Here is a 13,736-nt window from a genome sequence, read left to right as displayed (position 1 = left end):
CTTTCTTTCTTTCTTTCTTTCTTTCCTTCCTTCCTTAGGCTCTGACTTCCTTCCTTCCTTCCTTCCTTCTTTCTTTCTTTCTTTCATATTTAAATTTACACTCTATGCTAGGAGCTGTTAAGGGTACAATTATTAAGACATTAGCTTCACCCTCAGTTGTTTGATATTTGGGGGAGTCATTAATAAACAAGAAGCTAGCAGGCTGGGATAAATGAAAGCTCTCTTGTGGGAATGTAACTAATTTTGACTAGAGAAAGAGCAAGCAGGAAATTTCATGGAAGAGGGAGGAATTGATACCAGAGTATTTCACCCCAATATAACCCACTTCTTCAGTGTATTTTCAGGTAGATTTTCTTAGTAATGAAGCACCTCAGGGTGATTTTCTTCTCATGGCATCCTGGTTAAGTGCCTGCTATTTCAGGGAACCAACAGTAGGGGGTCCTGTGGTAATGTCCATGCAAAACCCTAAGGGAAATACCATCCCAAGGAAATCTTGAACAAGACTGTACACCTCACAAAGGTGACAACTGAAGGATGGTTTTGCCTCCCAGGCAGCAGGAGTTCATGGATGCTCTGTTGTCATTCATGCAACTGGGACAATCTCTGTGTGACTGCTCTACTCTCTTCTTTCTCAGGCTTGCTTGTATAACTCTCTTTTCTCTAACTTTTATCTTTGCATCAGTTCATTGTTTCTGCTTCCTTATATTTTAAGCTTGCTCTCATCTGTTCAACACCCCTCTACCTTCTATCTTCTTTCTGTCTATTCACCCTCAAATTTTACTACAAAAAAACTTTAAAAAAAACCCATCATTTTCTGGTTCAAGCGTGAGAGATAATCTAACAGGCTAGAGTTCTTTCTTTTCATGCTTACATTAAACTCTGTTGGCCTGAGTTGGCACCATGACCATATCAGGGCTAGCCCAGTGGCTTGGCTGTGTCCCAGCCACTGTGGGAAGGGTGGCAAGATCACCCCTTCTGTGTCATTGTGTGAGGAAAATGAGTTCTCAAGGAGAAAAATCTGAACCCCTCAAACAATCTCTTAAGAAGCTACAGTTACCAGAAGGTCATTTTGATGCACTAGAAGATTCTAATTTAGAGAAAGTACCATTGACAAAATTTCCAGATTATGTTAATCCTGTTACCAAAGAAAAAGGTGGACCCAGAAGCCCAGAACCTACTCAATATGGAGATTGGAAATGAAAAGGACATGTATTGATTTTTAAGCCACACATTATTAACTTCATAACATGTTTCATGACAGGTATCAAATATAGAGATAAAATGTGGTGGCGTGAAAACATTTATGGTCTTTATATCCACCAAACATTAATGAAAAAACCTGAAGACTTCCAAAAACTCATGTAGCAGCAATGGAAATGCATCATTCAGATCTCCTCTTGTGGGAAACAGAGTTGACTGAGAACTCCAGCTGTTGCCCCATTGGATCCCCCACTGTGTTCCTGCTGAAGCCACACTTCCCCTCAGCTGTTCTTAGCCAATGAATGAGTATGGTGGGGCTGCAAAAAATGAGTATGCTGGCCCACTCCCCTGATGGGTGACATTGGGTCAAGGACTCCCCATGAGCTTCCCCAGAATTTTCTTGTTACTGTGCTGCTGTTAGAAACTCTTCCTACCCAGTCTTCGTTTTTGCTCTTTTCCCCTCACAGGTGTCAGACTCTGCCTACTTTGCCCCTTTATAATTCAAAACATCTCCTCAATAAATCTCTTTCACATTTAAAAAAAATAGAACAGAACTCTGTTGGCCCATTGGTGAATGTACTGCTCTGGGACATGAAACATGGCTTCCTGAGGCTACTGTATTAGCAGGAACTTTGTGTGGGATACTTACCCTTAAAAGGGGTAGGGGCTATGACAGGTGCTTAGATTGACTGACATTTGAGTAAAATAATATTCTACCTTGAGAAGTGCTGACATTTTGTTTTGGAATCACTTGGGAGAATATTTTCTATAAATGTTTCCAGTACCTCAGAATAAAGGGTTTGAGGAATCCATGTGGTACACTGATGTTGACATTTTCCCTCTAGCTTTATAATTATTACTTATTATGCTGCTTAGCAACTCTGTAGCATTATCTCCAAACCTAATATTAACTTGAAATATATTAGAAATGAAAATTATAGAAACTTGACTCTTAGGAATTGATATTGTTTCAAGTTGCTGTCAGCAATAACATGATATTACAAGGCAGACTATACAATATAGAATATTTTGTGGCATTTCTGAGTTTAATATAAAGACTAATCTAACACTGAGGAACTTTAATTAATAATAATAGAAATGTAATGGCAATAAAAAGCCTTTCAGCTGGCTTTTCACATCCCTTAATCTAAACAAGTTTTCTCAAGAGGAAGAACAAAACAAAACCCTGAATTATATATATTTTTTCTTCTTTGAAAATTGTTCATAAAGGCAGAAAATGTGGCATGATTTCTTTGAGTAGTACAATGCCATATTCATCTTAACGACTTTTATTATTCTCCTTTTCAAAATTTGGGCAATGCTTTGCAAAAGGATTGTTTAAGAAGCAAAAGCTTTCAGTTCCTATGAAGGAAGGAGGGAAAAGTGGGTCACAGAAGGATGCATTAATTACTTTGTCAACACCATTCATTGAAAACCTATCCTCTTGGCACTATGCTATAGTAATTACTTATAAGACAGAAAGAATTTGGCCAAACCAAAAGAAGTATTGAGCTAGTGTTCATATTGCTGATAATATGAAAAACTAAGTATAGAGAATTTATACCTGTATGATTTGCAGATATTTAAGGACTTTTTCACTTTGAAAATAAACACTGACCCATATATCTAAAAATGAAAAGAATTCAGGAAATGTGTGTGGGCCTTTGAAAATTGGACATAGAGTTCAAAGAGAAATGCCATGTTCTTTCTGGTGAAATCCCCACCTTTCACAAGTTAGCAAGAGCCCTCTTAGAGCAGTGTGGCTTTTAATTTTTGGAGGGATAAGGACCACTTTAAAATCTGATGAAAACCATGGACTTTCTTCTTAGAAAAATCATCAAAAAACAACATTTTACAATGAATTTTCAGGGTCTGTAGAGCCACAGAAGCCCACCCAGGAAACTGATACCAAAAAAGAAACCCTGATTCTAGAGAATGTGTTCTTAGTGGATGCAGCTGGGAGTGGCTGAAGGAAGGTAGAAGTGAGGTGGGAGGTGAAGGAGTCCGATTGAGAGTATACAGGGCTAAATCGAAGAACTCCCTTCAACTTACAATTGACTTTTCACCTCAATCATTGCTAGACCCTCCCTAATTTCTCTATAAATAGCATAATAAAAAAAAATTAGGATTTTGAACTCTGTCTCTGCTCTTATTTAACTAAGTGACTTTGGACAACCAGTTAATCCTACTTAACTTCACTTCCTGATCTGTCAAGTGGAGATAATAACTTAAAAATTATCTTAAGAATTAAATATCATATTGGGCGCCTGGGTGGCTCAGTTGGTTAAGCGACTGCCTTCGGCTCAGGTCATGATCCTGGAGTCCCGGGATCGAGTCCCACATTGGGCTCCCTGCTCAGCAGGGAGTCTGCTTCTCCCTCTGACCCTCTTCCCTCTCGTGCTGTTTCTCATTCTCTCTCTCTCAAATAAATAAATAAAATCTTTAAAAAAAAGAATTAAATATCATATGTAATGTTCAATGGAAGCCCTCAAATGATACGCATTATTGTATTTACTAACACTACCAAAGTTTTGTATCTATTTCAAATTTAACCTGTAGGCAGATAATTGTTTAGCCAGAAAATTTTTAAAAATATAACAAAAGATGTTGCCTAAAATGAAAATATTTCTTTTAAAATTCCCCTAAGTGACATGCCTTGGGTATTTGTTGAAAAGAAATTGGTTGATAAATTGGAGCTATAATAATAAAATAGAAAAAAAGTTTTGTTAGAACAAAATTTTAACAAAAGATATTGAAGATAAATATTTTGATATTGAACTATTTTGGTATATTTTTATAAAATTTTTACATTATTAGATCAGAATGATTTTTATTTTAGAGATAAGCTGTATTTTATTTAATTTTTTGAGATAAGCTGTATTTTAATTTCAATACAATCCATTGTTAGTCTTCTTTAAGGTTTGTTAATAAAATATAACCAACAATTACATATAATATACACTTGTATTAATGCATTATTTTTGACATTTCAGAGTGCAGATGATTCAGATATATCTGTCATTGCCCAAAACAAGAAATGCTTTGACAACGATATTGTTTGTTCCAAAAGTGTTTTGATATCAGTTGGGGATACTGAAATTTACCTGAATGATACTCCTTACAAACAGGTTAGTAAATTATTTCTTTTAGGATCATTTTAACTTCTCCTGAGAATACTGAAAACAAAATAGAAACAATTCAGGGTAGTTTTTCTGCAAGTGGTTACTAGATTTAGATTTTCTCTGTTTTTTTATGTGGCTTCAGTAAATCATACGTGACTTCTCTCTTTTGCTTATTTATTTTTTTAAGGATTTTATTTATTTGAGAGAGAGAGAGAGAGAGAAAGAGAGCGTGAGAAAGAGCACCAGTTGGGGGGGAGGGGCAGAGGGAGAGGGAGAAGCAGTATCACCACAGAGAAGGGAGCCCGATGCGGGGCTTGATCCAAGGACCCCAGGATCCTGATGAGCCAAAGGCAGACGCTTAACAGACTGAGTCACCCAGGCACCCCAGTCTCTTTTGTTAATAGTCTAATTCTCCATATTCCAATTCTTTCCTCTTTTCTTCAAACCCATGGTCACCATTCTGGCCCTAGCAACCATCACCAGTTATCTGGAGGACAGCACCATCTTCCGCACTAGGCGCTTGGCTTCCCAAATTAGTTCCTCTCCTCTTACCTTGCCATCCTGCAGCCAGGGTGGCTTTTTTTCTAAAATAGGGATCTAATCTCCCATCAGTCTAGTGCTTCAAAACTTTCAGATGACTTCCCAGTTCTCTGATAAGACCTTACCAGTCTGACCATTGTCACCTCTCCTGCCTCACGTCTCCTCACTTTCTGCTCCGAGCGCATGTTCCAGAAGTTGGACCTTTCATTAGTTCTTCAGACGGTCTATTCTTTCTCTCACCTCTGTTTCTTCATGAATGTCATTGCTCCTGCCTGGATCTGCATTTTCTTTAACTTATTCTTCTGTGATAGGTCTCATCTTAACTCCTTCATACCTTCAAGCACCCTGTTAGGACATATAGCACACATTAGTGAAATTACTTGTGTGGTTGTCTGCTTCTCCCATTTGTTTACAAATTCTATGAGAAGCGGGACCACTGTCTCCTTTATTCCTGTACTCTTGGAGCCTGCCCACTTTGAAAGCGTGACTACATTTCATTCATTCATTCATCTACTATCTACCAAAATCTATATTAATTATTGGGACTGAAACAGTGAAAAGACACTGTGCTTGCCTTTAGGGAATTATACTCAGGGGAGGGAGCTATTCAAACAAACAAGAATGCGCATGGAATGTGTTATAGTAGGAGTGTGTATAGGACAGTATGGGAATCGCTGAGAAGAAATCAGCCTTGGATGTTTAGGGTAGTTGTTAAGGGTGTAGACTTTGGAGTCAGTCGGTACTCACCTAGAACCCCTGTTCTATCTCTCGCTGGTTGTGTCACTTTGGGCAATTTCCTTCACCTCTTCAAGCTGCAGCTTTCCCAGTTGTAAATTTGGGATGATTATAGAATCTACTTCTTAGGTTCATATGATGATTAAATGAGATAATGGATTTCAAGAAATGACTTTCTTCCTCTCCTTCACTCTCCTTATATTTTGAAGGCTCAGAAGATATGCTTTGGATTAAATGATTAGAACTGAGTCTTAAAGGATGAGCAGGTATTAGCCAGGTGAAGAGAAAGCGTAGAAAGGCAATCAATATAGAAGAACGGTCATGTTGAAAGGAACCGAGTTGAAAGATAAAATGGCTTGTTTGGAGAACTGCAAGTGATTTAGTTTGGTTGAAGTATGTGGGGATAGTGGAGGGAGGGTGTGGCAAAGAGATTCAGTGGGGAGTATCCAGACTGACTCTAAAGCAGGGAGCATGGGAACAAGGGCAGTAGATAGGAGGCTGGTTCCAGACCATGGACGCTCTTCAATGGTGTAAGATATTTGAACTTATTTTACAAGTAAAAAAGTTTTAGAATAGTGTTTCTCACAGTTTGGTCTATAAATGTGTATTAAAATCATCTGGACTCGGGCGCCTGGGTGGCTCTGTTGTTTGGGCGACTGCCTTCGGCTCAGGTCATGATCCTGGAGTCCCTGGATCGAGTCCCGCATCAGGCTCCCTGCTCAGCGGGGAGTCTGCTTCTCCCTCTGACCCTCCCCCCTCTCATGTGCTCTCTCTCTCTCATTCTATCTCTTTCTCAAATAAATAAATAAAATCTTTAAAAAAAATCATCTGGACTATCTACTCTAAAAGCTGGTTCCTGGGCCTCCCCTCGTAATTAGAATGGCTGAGGTTGAGAATGAAGATCAGTATTTTTTTTAAAAGATTTTATTTATGAATTTGAGAGCTAAGTGAGAAAGAGAGAGAGAGCTGGGGGAGGGGCAGAGGCAGAGGTAGAAGCAGACTCCCTGCTAAGTAGGGAGCACGATGCAGGGCTTGATCCCAGGACCCTGAAATCATGATCTGAACCGGAGGCAGATGCTTACCTGACTGAGACACCCAGGTGCCCCTGAAGATCAGTATTTTTTTTTAATGGTACCCCCCGATTCTTCTGCACACTAAAGCTTGAGAATCAGGGCTGTAGATCACAGCTTCTATTTCAATCAGAAATATTGAGACCAACCAGGCAGCAATCGAGCTTTTGGCAAAACAGAGTTTCTATGTGATGTTGACATCTTTTGAAAGTAATCACTGCAGTTTGGCATAGCCAGCAGCTGGATATTCATTTATAGGTGAAGGTTCTAAGACCAAGAATATGTTTTTTTTTTTAAGAAAAAAACTGAAGAGAAAATAGTAAATGCTCTTGTAGAAACAATTTGACACATTTTTGAAGTGGTAATTACAGTTCAGTGTAACTTTCAACTTCCAATGTTCACCTGTATGCAGGTGTCGATGAATCTCCGTATCAGTTGTGAAGTATGAAGTAAGATAAAGGAAAGTCATAAAAATAGTGTGACCCTAACAAATCCCCTGCTAATATTTTTTCTTGAACATCAGAAGTGAAAATAAGTACCACTATTTTTGGCAGATGGATTGCTCATCGAGGGGAAGAAAAAAGAACTGTTATTCTTTCAATAAACACACAATTTTGTTTTGTCAAACATGTAAGATATAAATGTTTTATGAATTTATTTAAGCTGCACTTTAAATGTTTTCATTCTCCACATTTGTAACTTATCTTTCTAACATCAGTCAAGTTTGTTGAAAGTGCTATAATTCTCATCTGAAGTGGAGGTCTTGATTTTGTGCAATTCACAACACCCTCCCTTTTCTAATGGAAAGCAGCATCTTTACTTCCTAATCTGAAAAGAAAGGAGCACACTATCCCTTTTTGACCAAAGAGAACTGTTTCTTGTGGTAAACTTCCCTGTTTAGTAAAAATGAAGGATTTTTACCTCTACGGGCAAATAGAAAAGATACCTTTTACATCAGGATAATGGATGCAACAACAACCTGAAAGAAGTCTAATGATAAACTGCCTGCCTTATCCAAAAATTATTTTTAAGTTCTAAAGATATGTCAATCAGTCCAAGGGAACTTTAATAGGAAAATACATGAAAAAGTTTTTTATGGATTGAAAGGAGCTATACAAATATTCCGCTTACTTGCTTTAATTCTTGCTGATCAGGCTGGAAGTGAGACCTGTGAATAGGCCGTTGCAGGAAGGTTTTTTTAAAAATATATAAATCACACCTTGATCTAGAAGCTGAGGCTACTGCTATAAACTTGACAAAGTACATCTTTCAAGGAGCTAACATTCCTTAGGAGAAGACAGATTATAAAGCCAAAGACAAATCATATAATAGAAAGGTACTAAAAAATATAATCAAAATGATAAAAATAGGTTCTATGGCAGAGAGTGACTTGGGGGCAGGGCAGGCTACACATTGTATGGGCCTAATGAAGAATGAAAATGTGATGCCCCTTGTTCAAACAGGATTTTTTTTTCTCCCTTTGTTTTGCTGTCTCTTTTGACCTGTCATGGTGTGTGTGTGTGTGTGTGTGTGTGTGTTTCTTTATTATTTAAAGAAATTTAAATAATAAAGGGGCACACAGGAACAAGGATACGCCCAGGTTGAGTGCAGACCCATATAGGCACCCAGGGCCTTGCCCCATAACTCCAAGTTGGCACTTGGGAGTAGAAGGAAAAGAAGTTAAGTAGAATCCATTAACCATATATATGTTTACACAGTATATACTATTACTTATAATATGCTGAGTCCTTGTAAGTTTGACCTTGGTCTAGAAGACTGAAAACTCTTTATGGATATGACTAAGTTTATTTACCTTGCGCTAAGGAATGTTTCTAAAATAATATTCCCAAACTATGATTTTGTTATTGTATAATCAAAGGATTGTATATCACCTTCACAATTTTTATTTTGCTTCTGGCTAAATTTGCTTTAGCTACTCTGATTTAACCATGTATTTTTAAAGTCATTATATGAGTTAATTACAATGTCAGATTTAATGTAATCTTTTATGGGGTATAGCCCCTGCTCATAAGGAACACTGCATATTTGTTCTTTAAGCTAAAGGTACTCTTAATTTTCCCAACAGGTTCCATCTCTAGTTTCTCTTTAATGTTATTATTTATAGCACACAGATTATTTTCCTTTAATATAAACATGGTCTCTCACTTTCCTATTCAAAAGCTCTTATTGAATGCATTTTGCACATAGAATAGCAGCCCTTGATTGTATGGATAACTTTGCTGCAAAAAGGTCTCTGATTATGCTTGCCATGGAATCCATGGTCTAGCCCTTTGGTGCTCTCCTTAGTCCTGAACAAATTTTGAATTTTCTTGCCTCTAAGTCTCTATTCAAGTTACTACTTTTGCTTGGGATGATTTCTTCTCCATTCTCATTTCCAGCTCTGTACACCTTCCTATGTATGGCCTCTTACAGATCCATTCATATCCCACTCCTTGCAAGAAACCTTTCCAAGTCCCTTTAATGGAAATTCATCTCCCCATTCTCTCTCTCTCCCGATATAGATAGATATAGATATAAATATAGGTACAGTTATAGATGGATAAAGATAGATAGATCTATTTATCTATCTATAGATCTACCTATCTACCTGTATATACATACATATACAGAGAAAGAGGACACACACACTCCGTGTTTCTGTTTTTCAGTTATGCAGGTAACATCATATATTTTTATTTATTTTATTTAATTTTATTTTTTTAAAGATTTTATTTATTTATTTGAGAGAGAGAGAGAGAGAATGAGAGATAGAAAGCACGAGAGGGAAGAGGGTCAGAGGGAGAAGCAGACTCCCTGCTGAGCAGGGAGCCCGATGTGGGACTCGATCCCGGGACTCCAGGATCATGACCTGAGCCGAAGGCAGTCGCTTAACCAACTGAGCCACCCAGGCGCCCTCAACATCATATATTTTTAGTACTTAACCATATTATTCATCATCAGCATAGAATTTCTGAGGCAGCGGGTATATCACCTTACCCTTAATGTACTGTATGTCTATGCTTTTGTTTATGCTCTTTTCTAAAGCAGAAATACTTTTGCTTATTTATCCATATTGAGCCCATCTATCATATTGTGTCTCATTACCAATTTATATATTTCCTATTTTATGCATTTGTTTTGTCTTTTACTACAGAATTTGGAAAAGACAGAGCCAAGCAAAAATACTAGTACATAGATACTTATTGGTTGATTAAGTTTTGGATTATAATTAATGTTTAAACTTTGGTTAACGAAAAAGGAATTCATTTTTTTTTCTTTCCTTCTTCTTTTTCTTTTTTTTTTTTAAAGAAACAATCAGGTTTTTTTCTGGAAAACAAACCTACATACCAGGTTTGGAAGGCAGGGTACTACATAGCAGTATACTTTCCAGAGAATGATATCACTATTCTTTGGGATAGAAAGACAACCATTCATATCAAAGTTGGACCCCAGTGGAAGGTAGGTCAACCTATTTGGTAGGCCAATCCAAGTGAGATGTAAGAAATGAAGTTACATTTACCTTTAGATGTTTTATGGAAATAAAATAATTGATATTTTCTTTAAGAAACAAGTTATATTATCAGAATTACTAACTCATAACCCAGTGAAGAAAACTCTTACCAATGAGAGTACAGTGTTGTGTACAGTTGTTTTTGACTTTAACCTTAGAGTAACCAGTTTTCCAAAGTTACTTAGGTCAGCTTCTTTCTTCCCATCCCTTTCAGCATGGTTATATGATAAGTTTGTCATACAGTTAGATTCATTTATTACCTTCTGCATTCCATCTTTTCCTCCACATTCTGGATTTTTTTAAGTTTGAACATAGTACATTTATTAAAAAAAGTTATGGTCTAGAGTTCTATGGATTTTAACAAATGTGTGGAGTTGTCTATCTACCACCAGAGTTCTATATAGAACTATAGAACAGACCTCTCAGCTCCCCGATTTCTCCCATGTTGCCCCTTTATTGTCAACTCCTACTGATCTATTTTTCATCTCTATAGTTTTGCCTTTATGCAGCCTGTTGAGTCTGGCTTCTTTGACTTGGCAAAATACATTTAAGATTCACCCATACTGCTGAATGAATTAATAGTTTGTTCCTTTATGCTGTTGAGTAGTATTCCATTGTATGGATGTAGTAGTTTGTTTTATTTATTCATGGTTGAAGATTCAATCTGGGCTGTTTAGAATTTTTGGCAATTTCTATTTTAAATTGTTTTAAATATTGTTTTCTGTTAAATATTGTATAAATATTAAGTGTGTTTATTTTTTAAATCTTATTAAATATTTTAAATTTATATATTGAAGTTTTTGAAATTATTAATACATTTTTAAAAATCCGGTTTATCTGAACTTGAAATTCAGCCTTATGGATATAATGTGTGGCAAGTTAGGGAAAAATCGGGATGGTAACAACATATTCTTATAAGACTGTGGAAAAGATACATATTCTTAAAGATTTTAATATGCTGTACATTTCAGATATGATTGTATATTGAAATCATTTTCTCTCAACCTCAAGCGAGATAAAGTCCATAAATCTATTACTAGGGGTTTGCTGGCTTCTTGCATTTCTTTGATGCAAGTGAAATAATTTAGTCATTGCCATACTTCTTCAACCATGTTTCTCTGCTATTCTTTATTATTTATCCTCTCTTTCCCTACTTTTTGGAAGTAAATGAACCAATTATTCCTCTACATCTCCCCTTTTACTGCTGCCTTAAATTGTTGGGTGACCAATGGAGGAAGTGGCCATTGTCTTTGGATAGTTATTGTGGCTTCTTAGAGTAGAGGCACTATGAGAAGCTGTGGTCATGACAGTTGCAATCCCAGAGTTATTGTCAGATTTGCTGGAGACTTGGGCAGCCTACCGCATCGGCTAAAGGCTGCATTCCATTCTGCAGTACATGAAGAGAGCATTCAGTTTGTTTAATTTCAATGTTTTAAGGTGGATTTCTGTTGTTTTAGGAAGATGATTCTTCTTTGTACTTTTGGGTTATCTTGCTCCCCTAAGAGTAAAGCCTTTCACATTATTTGAGAAAATGCAGTGGGTAACGTTGACATGAATAATTCATCTGGCACTTTCAGTAACCATTTCATAACCTATAACAACCTTTATAAATGTGAAGTAAAATGTGGTTTCTATTTATTGTCTAATGGCGGCATGACACATGAATATTAAAGTTAACTTTTTCTTTAGAAGTTATGTTTTGAATGTTTTGGCTTTTCAAAGTATGACCTAGAGAAAAATTTATTATTTTTATTGTTTTAACATTTATAGTGTTACAAAATCTTCAGCATATCTGGAGGTGGATTTTTTCATCCTTAAAAATGTGTATGTATATGAATATATACAAAATATACTGTAGTGCCTATATTATACTTCTCCAACTTACTTATATTATTGCTTGTATCAATGCTAAGACAATGGTAAGAGTGGGTAGATAAAATTTGGAAGATGGTGAAACACTGTTAAGAACTTAAAATAACTGTTAAATATAATAGATATGAAAATATCTTGAAACATATTAACATGGTTGTGGACATTCTTAAAATGTCTATTTTAAATCTTTAAAAATTTTTAGACAATGGTAAGTGTAGATAGATAAAATTTGGAAGATGGTGAAACACTGTTAAGAACTTAAAATAACTTAAATATAATTAAATAGATATGGAAATATCTTGAAACATTTACATGGTTGTGGAAATTCTTAAAATGTCTATTTTAAATCTCTAAAAATTTTTAGTGAATGAGACCTTAAATGTTGAAGTGAAAATAGAATATTTCATAATTCATGATAATTTTCTTTCACTTTAGAACAAACTATCAGGATTATGTGGAAACTTTGACAAATGTACTTCAAATGATATGACCACTTCCAATAACATAGAAGTGAGAAATGCCCAAGTATTTGGAGATAGTTGGGCATTAGGGCAGGTAAGTAGAATATATGTATTATAGAACTTAACAAATATTTTTGGTATATTTATTCACTCAATTGTTTTATTCTTATAGGAAAATTTATTTAGATAATACTATTTTATGTCATATTTGTATAGTAATTCATAACTCAAATTACTTTCACATTTACCTTCTCCTGTAAAGCTTGTGACAATCTTGTAATGTAAAGGGTGTTGCCTCTATATGATAGATGAAGAAATTGAGGCTCAGGAAGATTAAATTCTTGCTTAATAGTATATGTCCAGAAAGAAGCAGAGGTGATATTCAAATTCATATCTTTTAATCTCATGCTTTTCCTTCCATAGCAAATGCTTTATCAATATATTTATATTTCTGATAATATAACTTTTGCCAACTAAAAGCAATGAAAAAATGAAGGCAGAATTTCTTACCATTTGTTCTCCAGACATGGTTGTGTATGGGGTGGGGATGGGTAGAGAATGGATCTGTGGTCAGCTACCTCTAGGAGGAATTTGAATAAATTAAGTTAGACATATTTCCCTTTTGAAGGATTTCTTGAGGAATTATAAGCTTCCATGGGAGGGATGAATCTGAAGGATTTCCCAACTTATTGACACAGAACCTGTTTTTATGTATTAGTTGTCAAGGAAATAGTGTCCTGTGGGCCACACTTTGAGAAATGCTGAGCTAACTCAGAGAACAGAGTCAAATTGGAAATTAGTGTTACTCTTTTCTTCTCCTTTTTCTTTTTAGCCTATTTTTCTTTCTAGCTGAAAGTGGTGTCCATAACTACAGCTTTCTGATTGGTTACTATCTGGTTAATTGCTTTCCACTTTACCTAATTTACCTAATATATTTAAATTTCTTTAAAAACATAAGAAGGGGCTGGGATAAAACATTCACCTAATTCAGTAAAATTTAAGCAGCATATTTAAGATGAAAAGTATAAACATTTTGTTTAATATATGAACTATCTACTTTATGGAGAGAGACAAAATCCTTTTTATTATGGCTCTCAAATATCTTGTTGCATTTAGAAGTCTTTGAAGAAATTATCTTACATTTGTCCTTTTAAAATGAATTAAGGAATAACCAATTTTAATACTTAAATATTTGGAGTAATCAAAGAATTTTATACTCACTATA

The 13,736-nt window shown here is 35.7% G+C and overlaps 1 protein-coding gene and 1 long non-coding RNA gene across 2 annotated transcripts in view; one reads left to right on the top strand and one right to left on the bottom strand.

The window, feature by feature from the left end:
- The window catches only part of LOC141374097 (uncharacterized), a 20,964-nt gene extending 15,772 nt beyond the window's left edge, over positions 1 to 5,192 (bottom strand). Inside the window, exon 1 of the long non-coding RNA XR_012380679.1 lies at positions 5,103 to 5,192. This is a non-coding gene — a long non-coding RNA (uncharacterized lncRNA). The remainder of the gene's footprint in view (positions 1 to 5,102) is intronic.
- The window catches only part of OTOGL (otogelin like), a 204,151-nt gene that overhangs the window by 136,717 nt on the left and 53,698 nt on the right, over positions 1 to 13,736 (top strand). Inside the window, exons 27-29 of the mRNA XM_025881365.2 lie at positions 4,194 to 4,328; positions 9,977 to 10,126; positions 12,486 to 12,605. Coding sequence (XP_025737150.2) covers positions 4,194 to 4,328; positions 9,977 to 10,126; positions 12,486 to 12,605 — 405 coding nt within the window. The remainder of the gene's footprint in view (positions 1 to 4,193; positions 4,329 to 9,976; positions 10,127 to 12,485; positions 12,606 to 13,736) is intronic.

This window comes from Callorhinus ursinus, unplaced genomic scaffold (assembly GCF_003265705.2).
Source record: "Callorhinus ursinus isolate GAN/ISIS: 27379988/994484 unplaced genomic scaffold, GSC_fseal_2.0 scaffold14, whole genome shotgun sequence".
Taxonomy (NCBI): domain Eukaryota; kingdom Metazoa; phylum Chordata; class Mammalia; order Carnivora; family Otariidae; genus Callorhinus; species Callorhinus ursinus.
The sequence above is the reverse complement of the archived record's forward strand: the minus strand, read 5'-3'. Positions and strand labels throughout refer to the sequence as shown.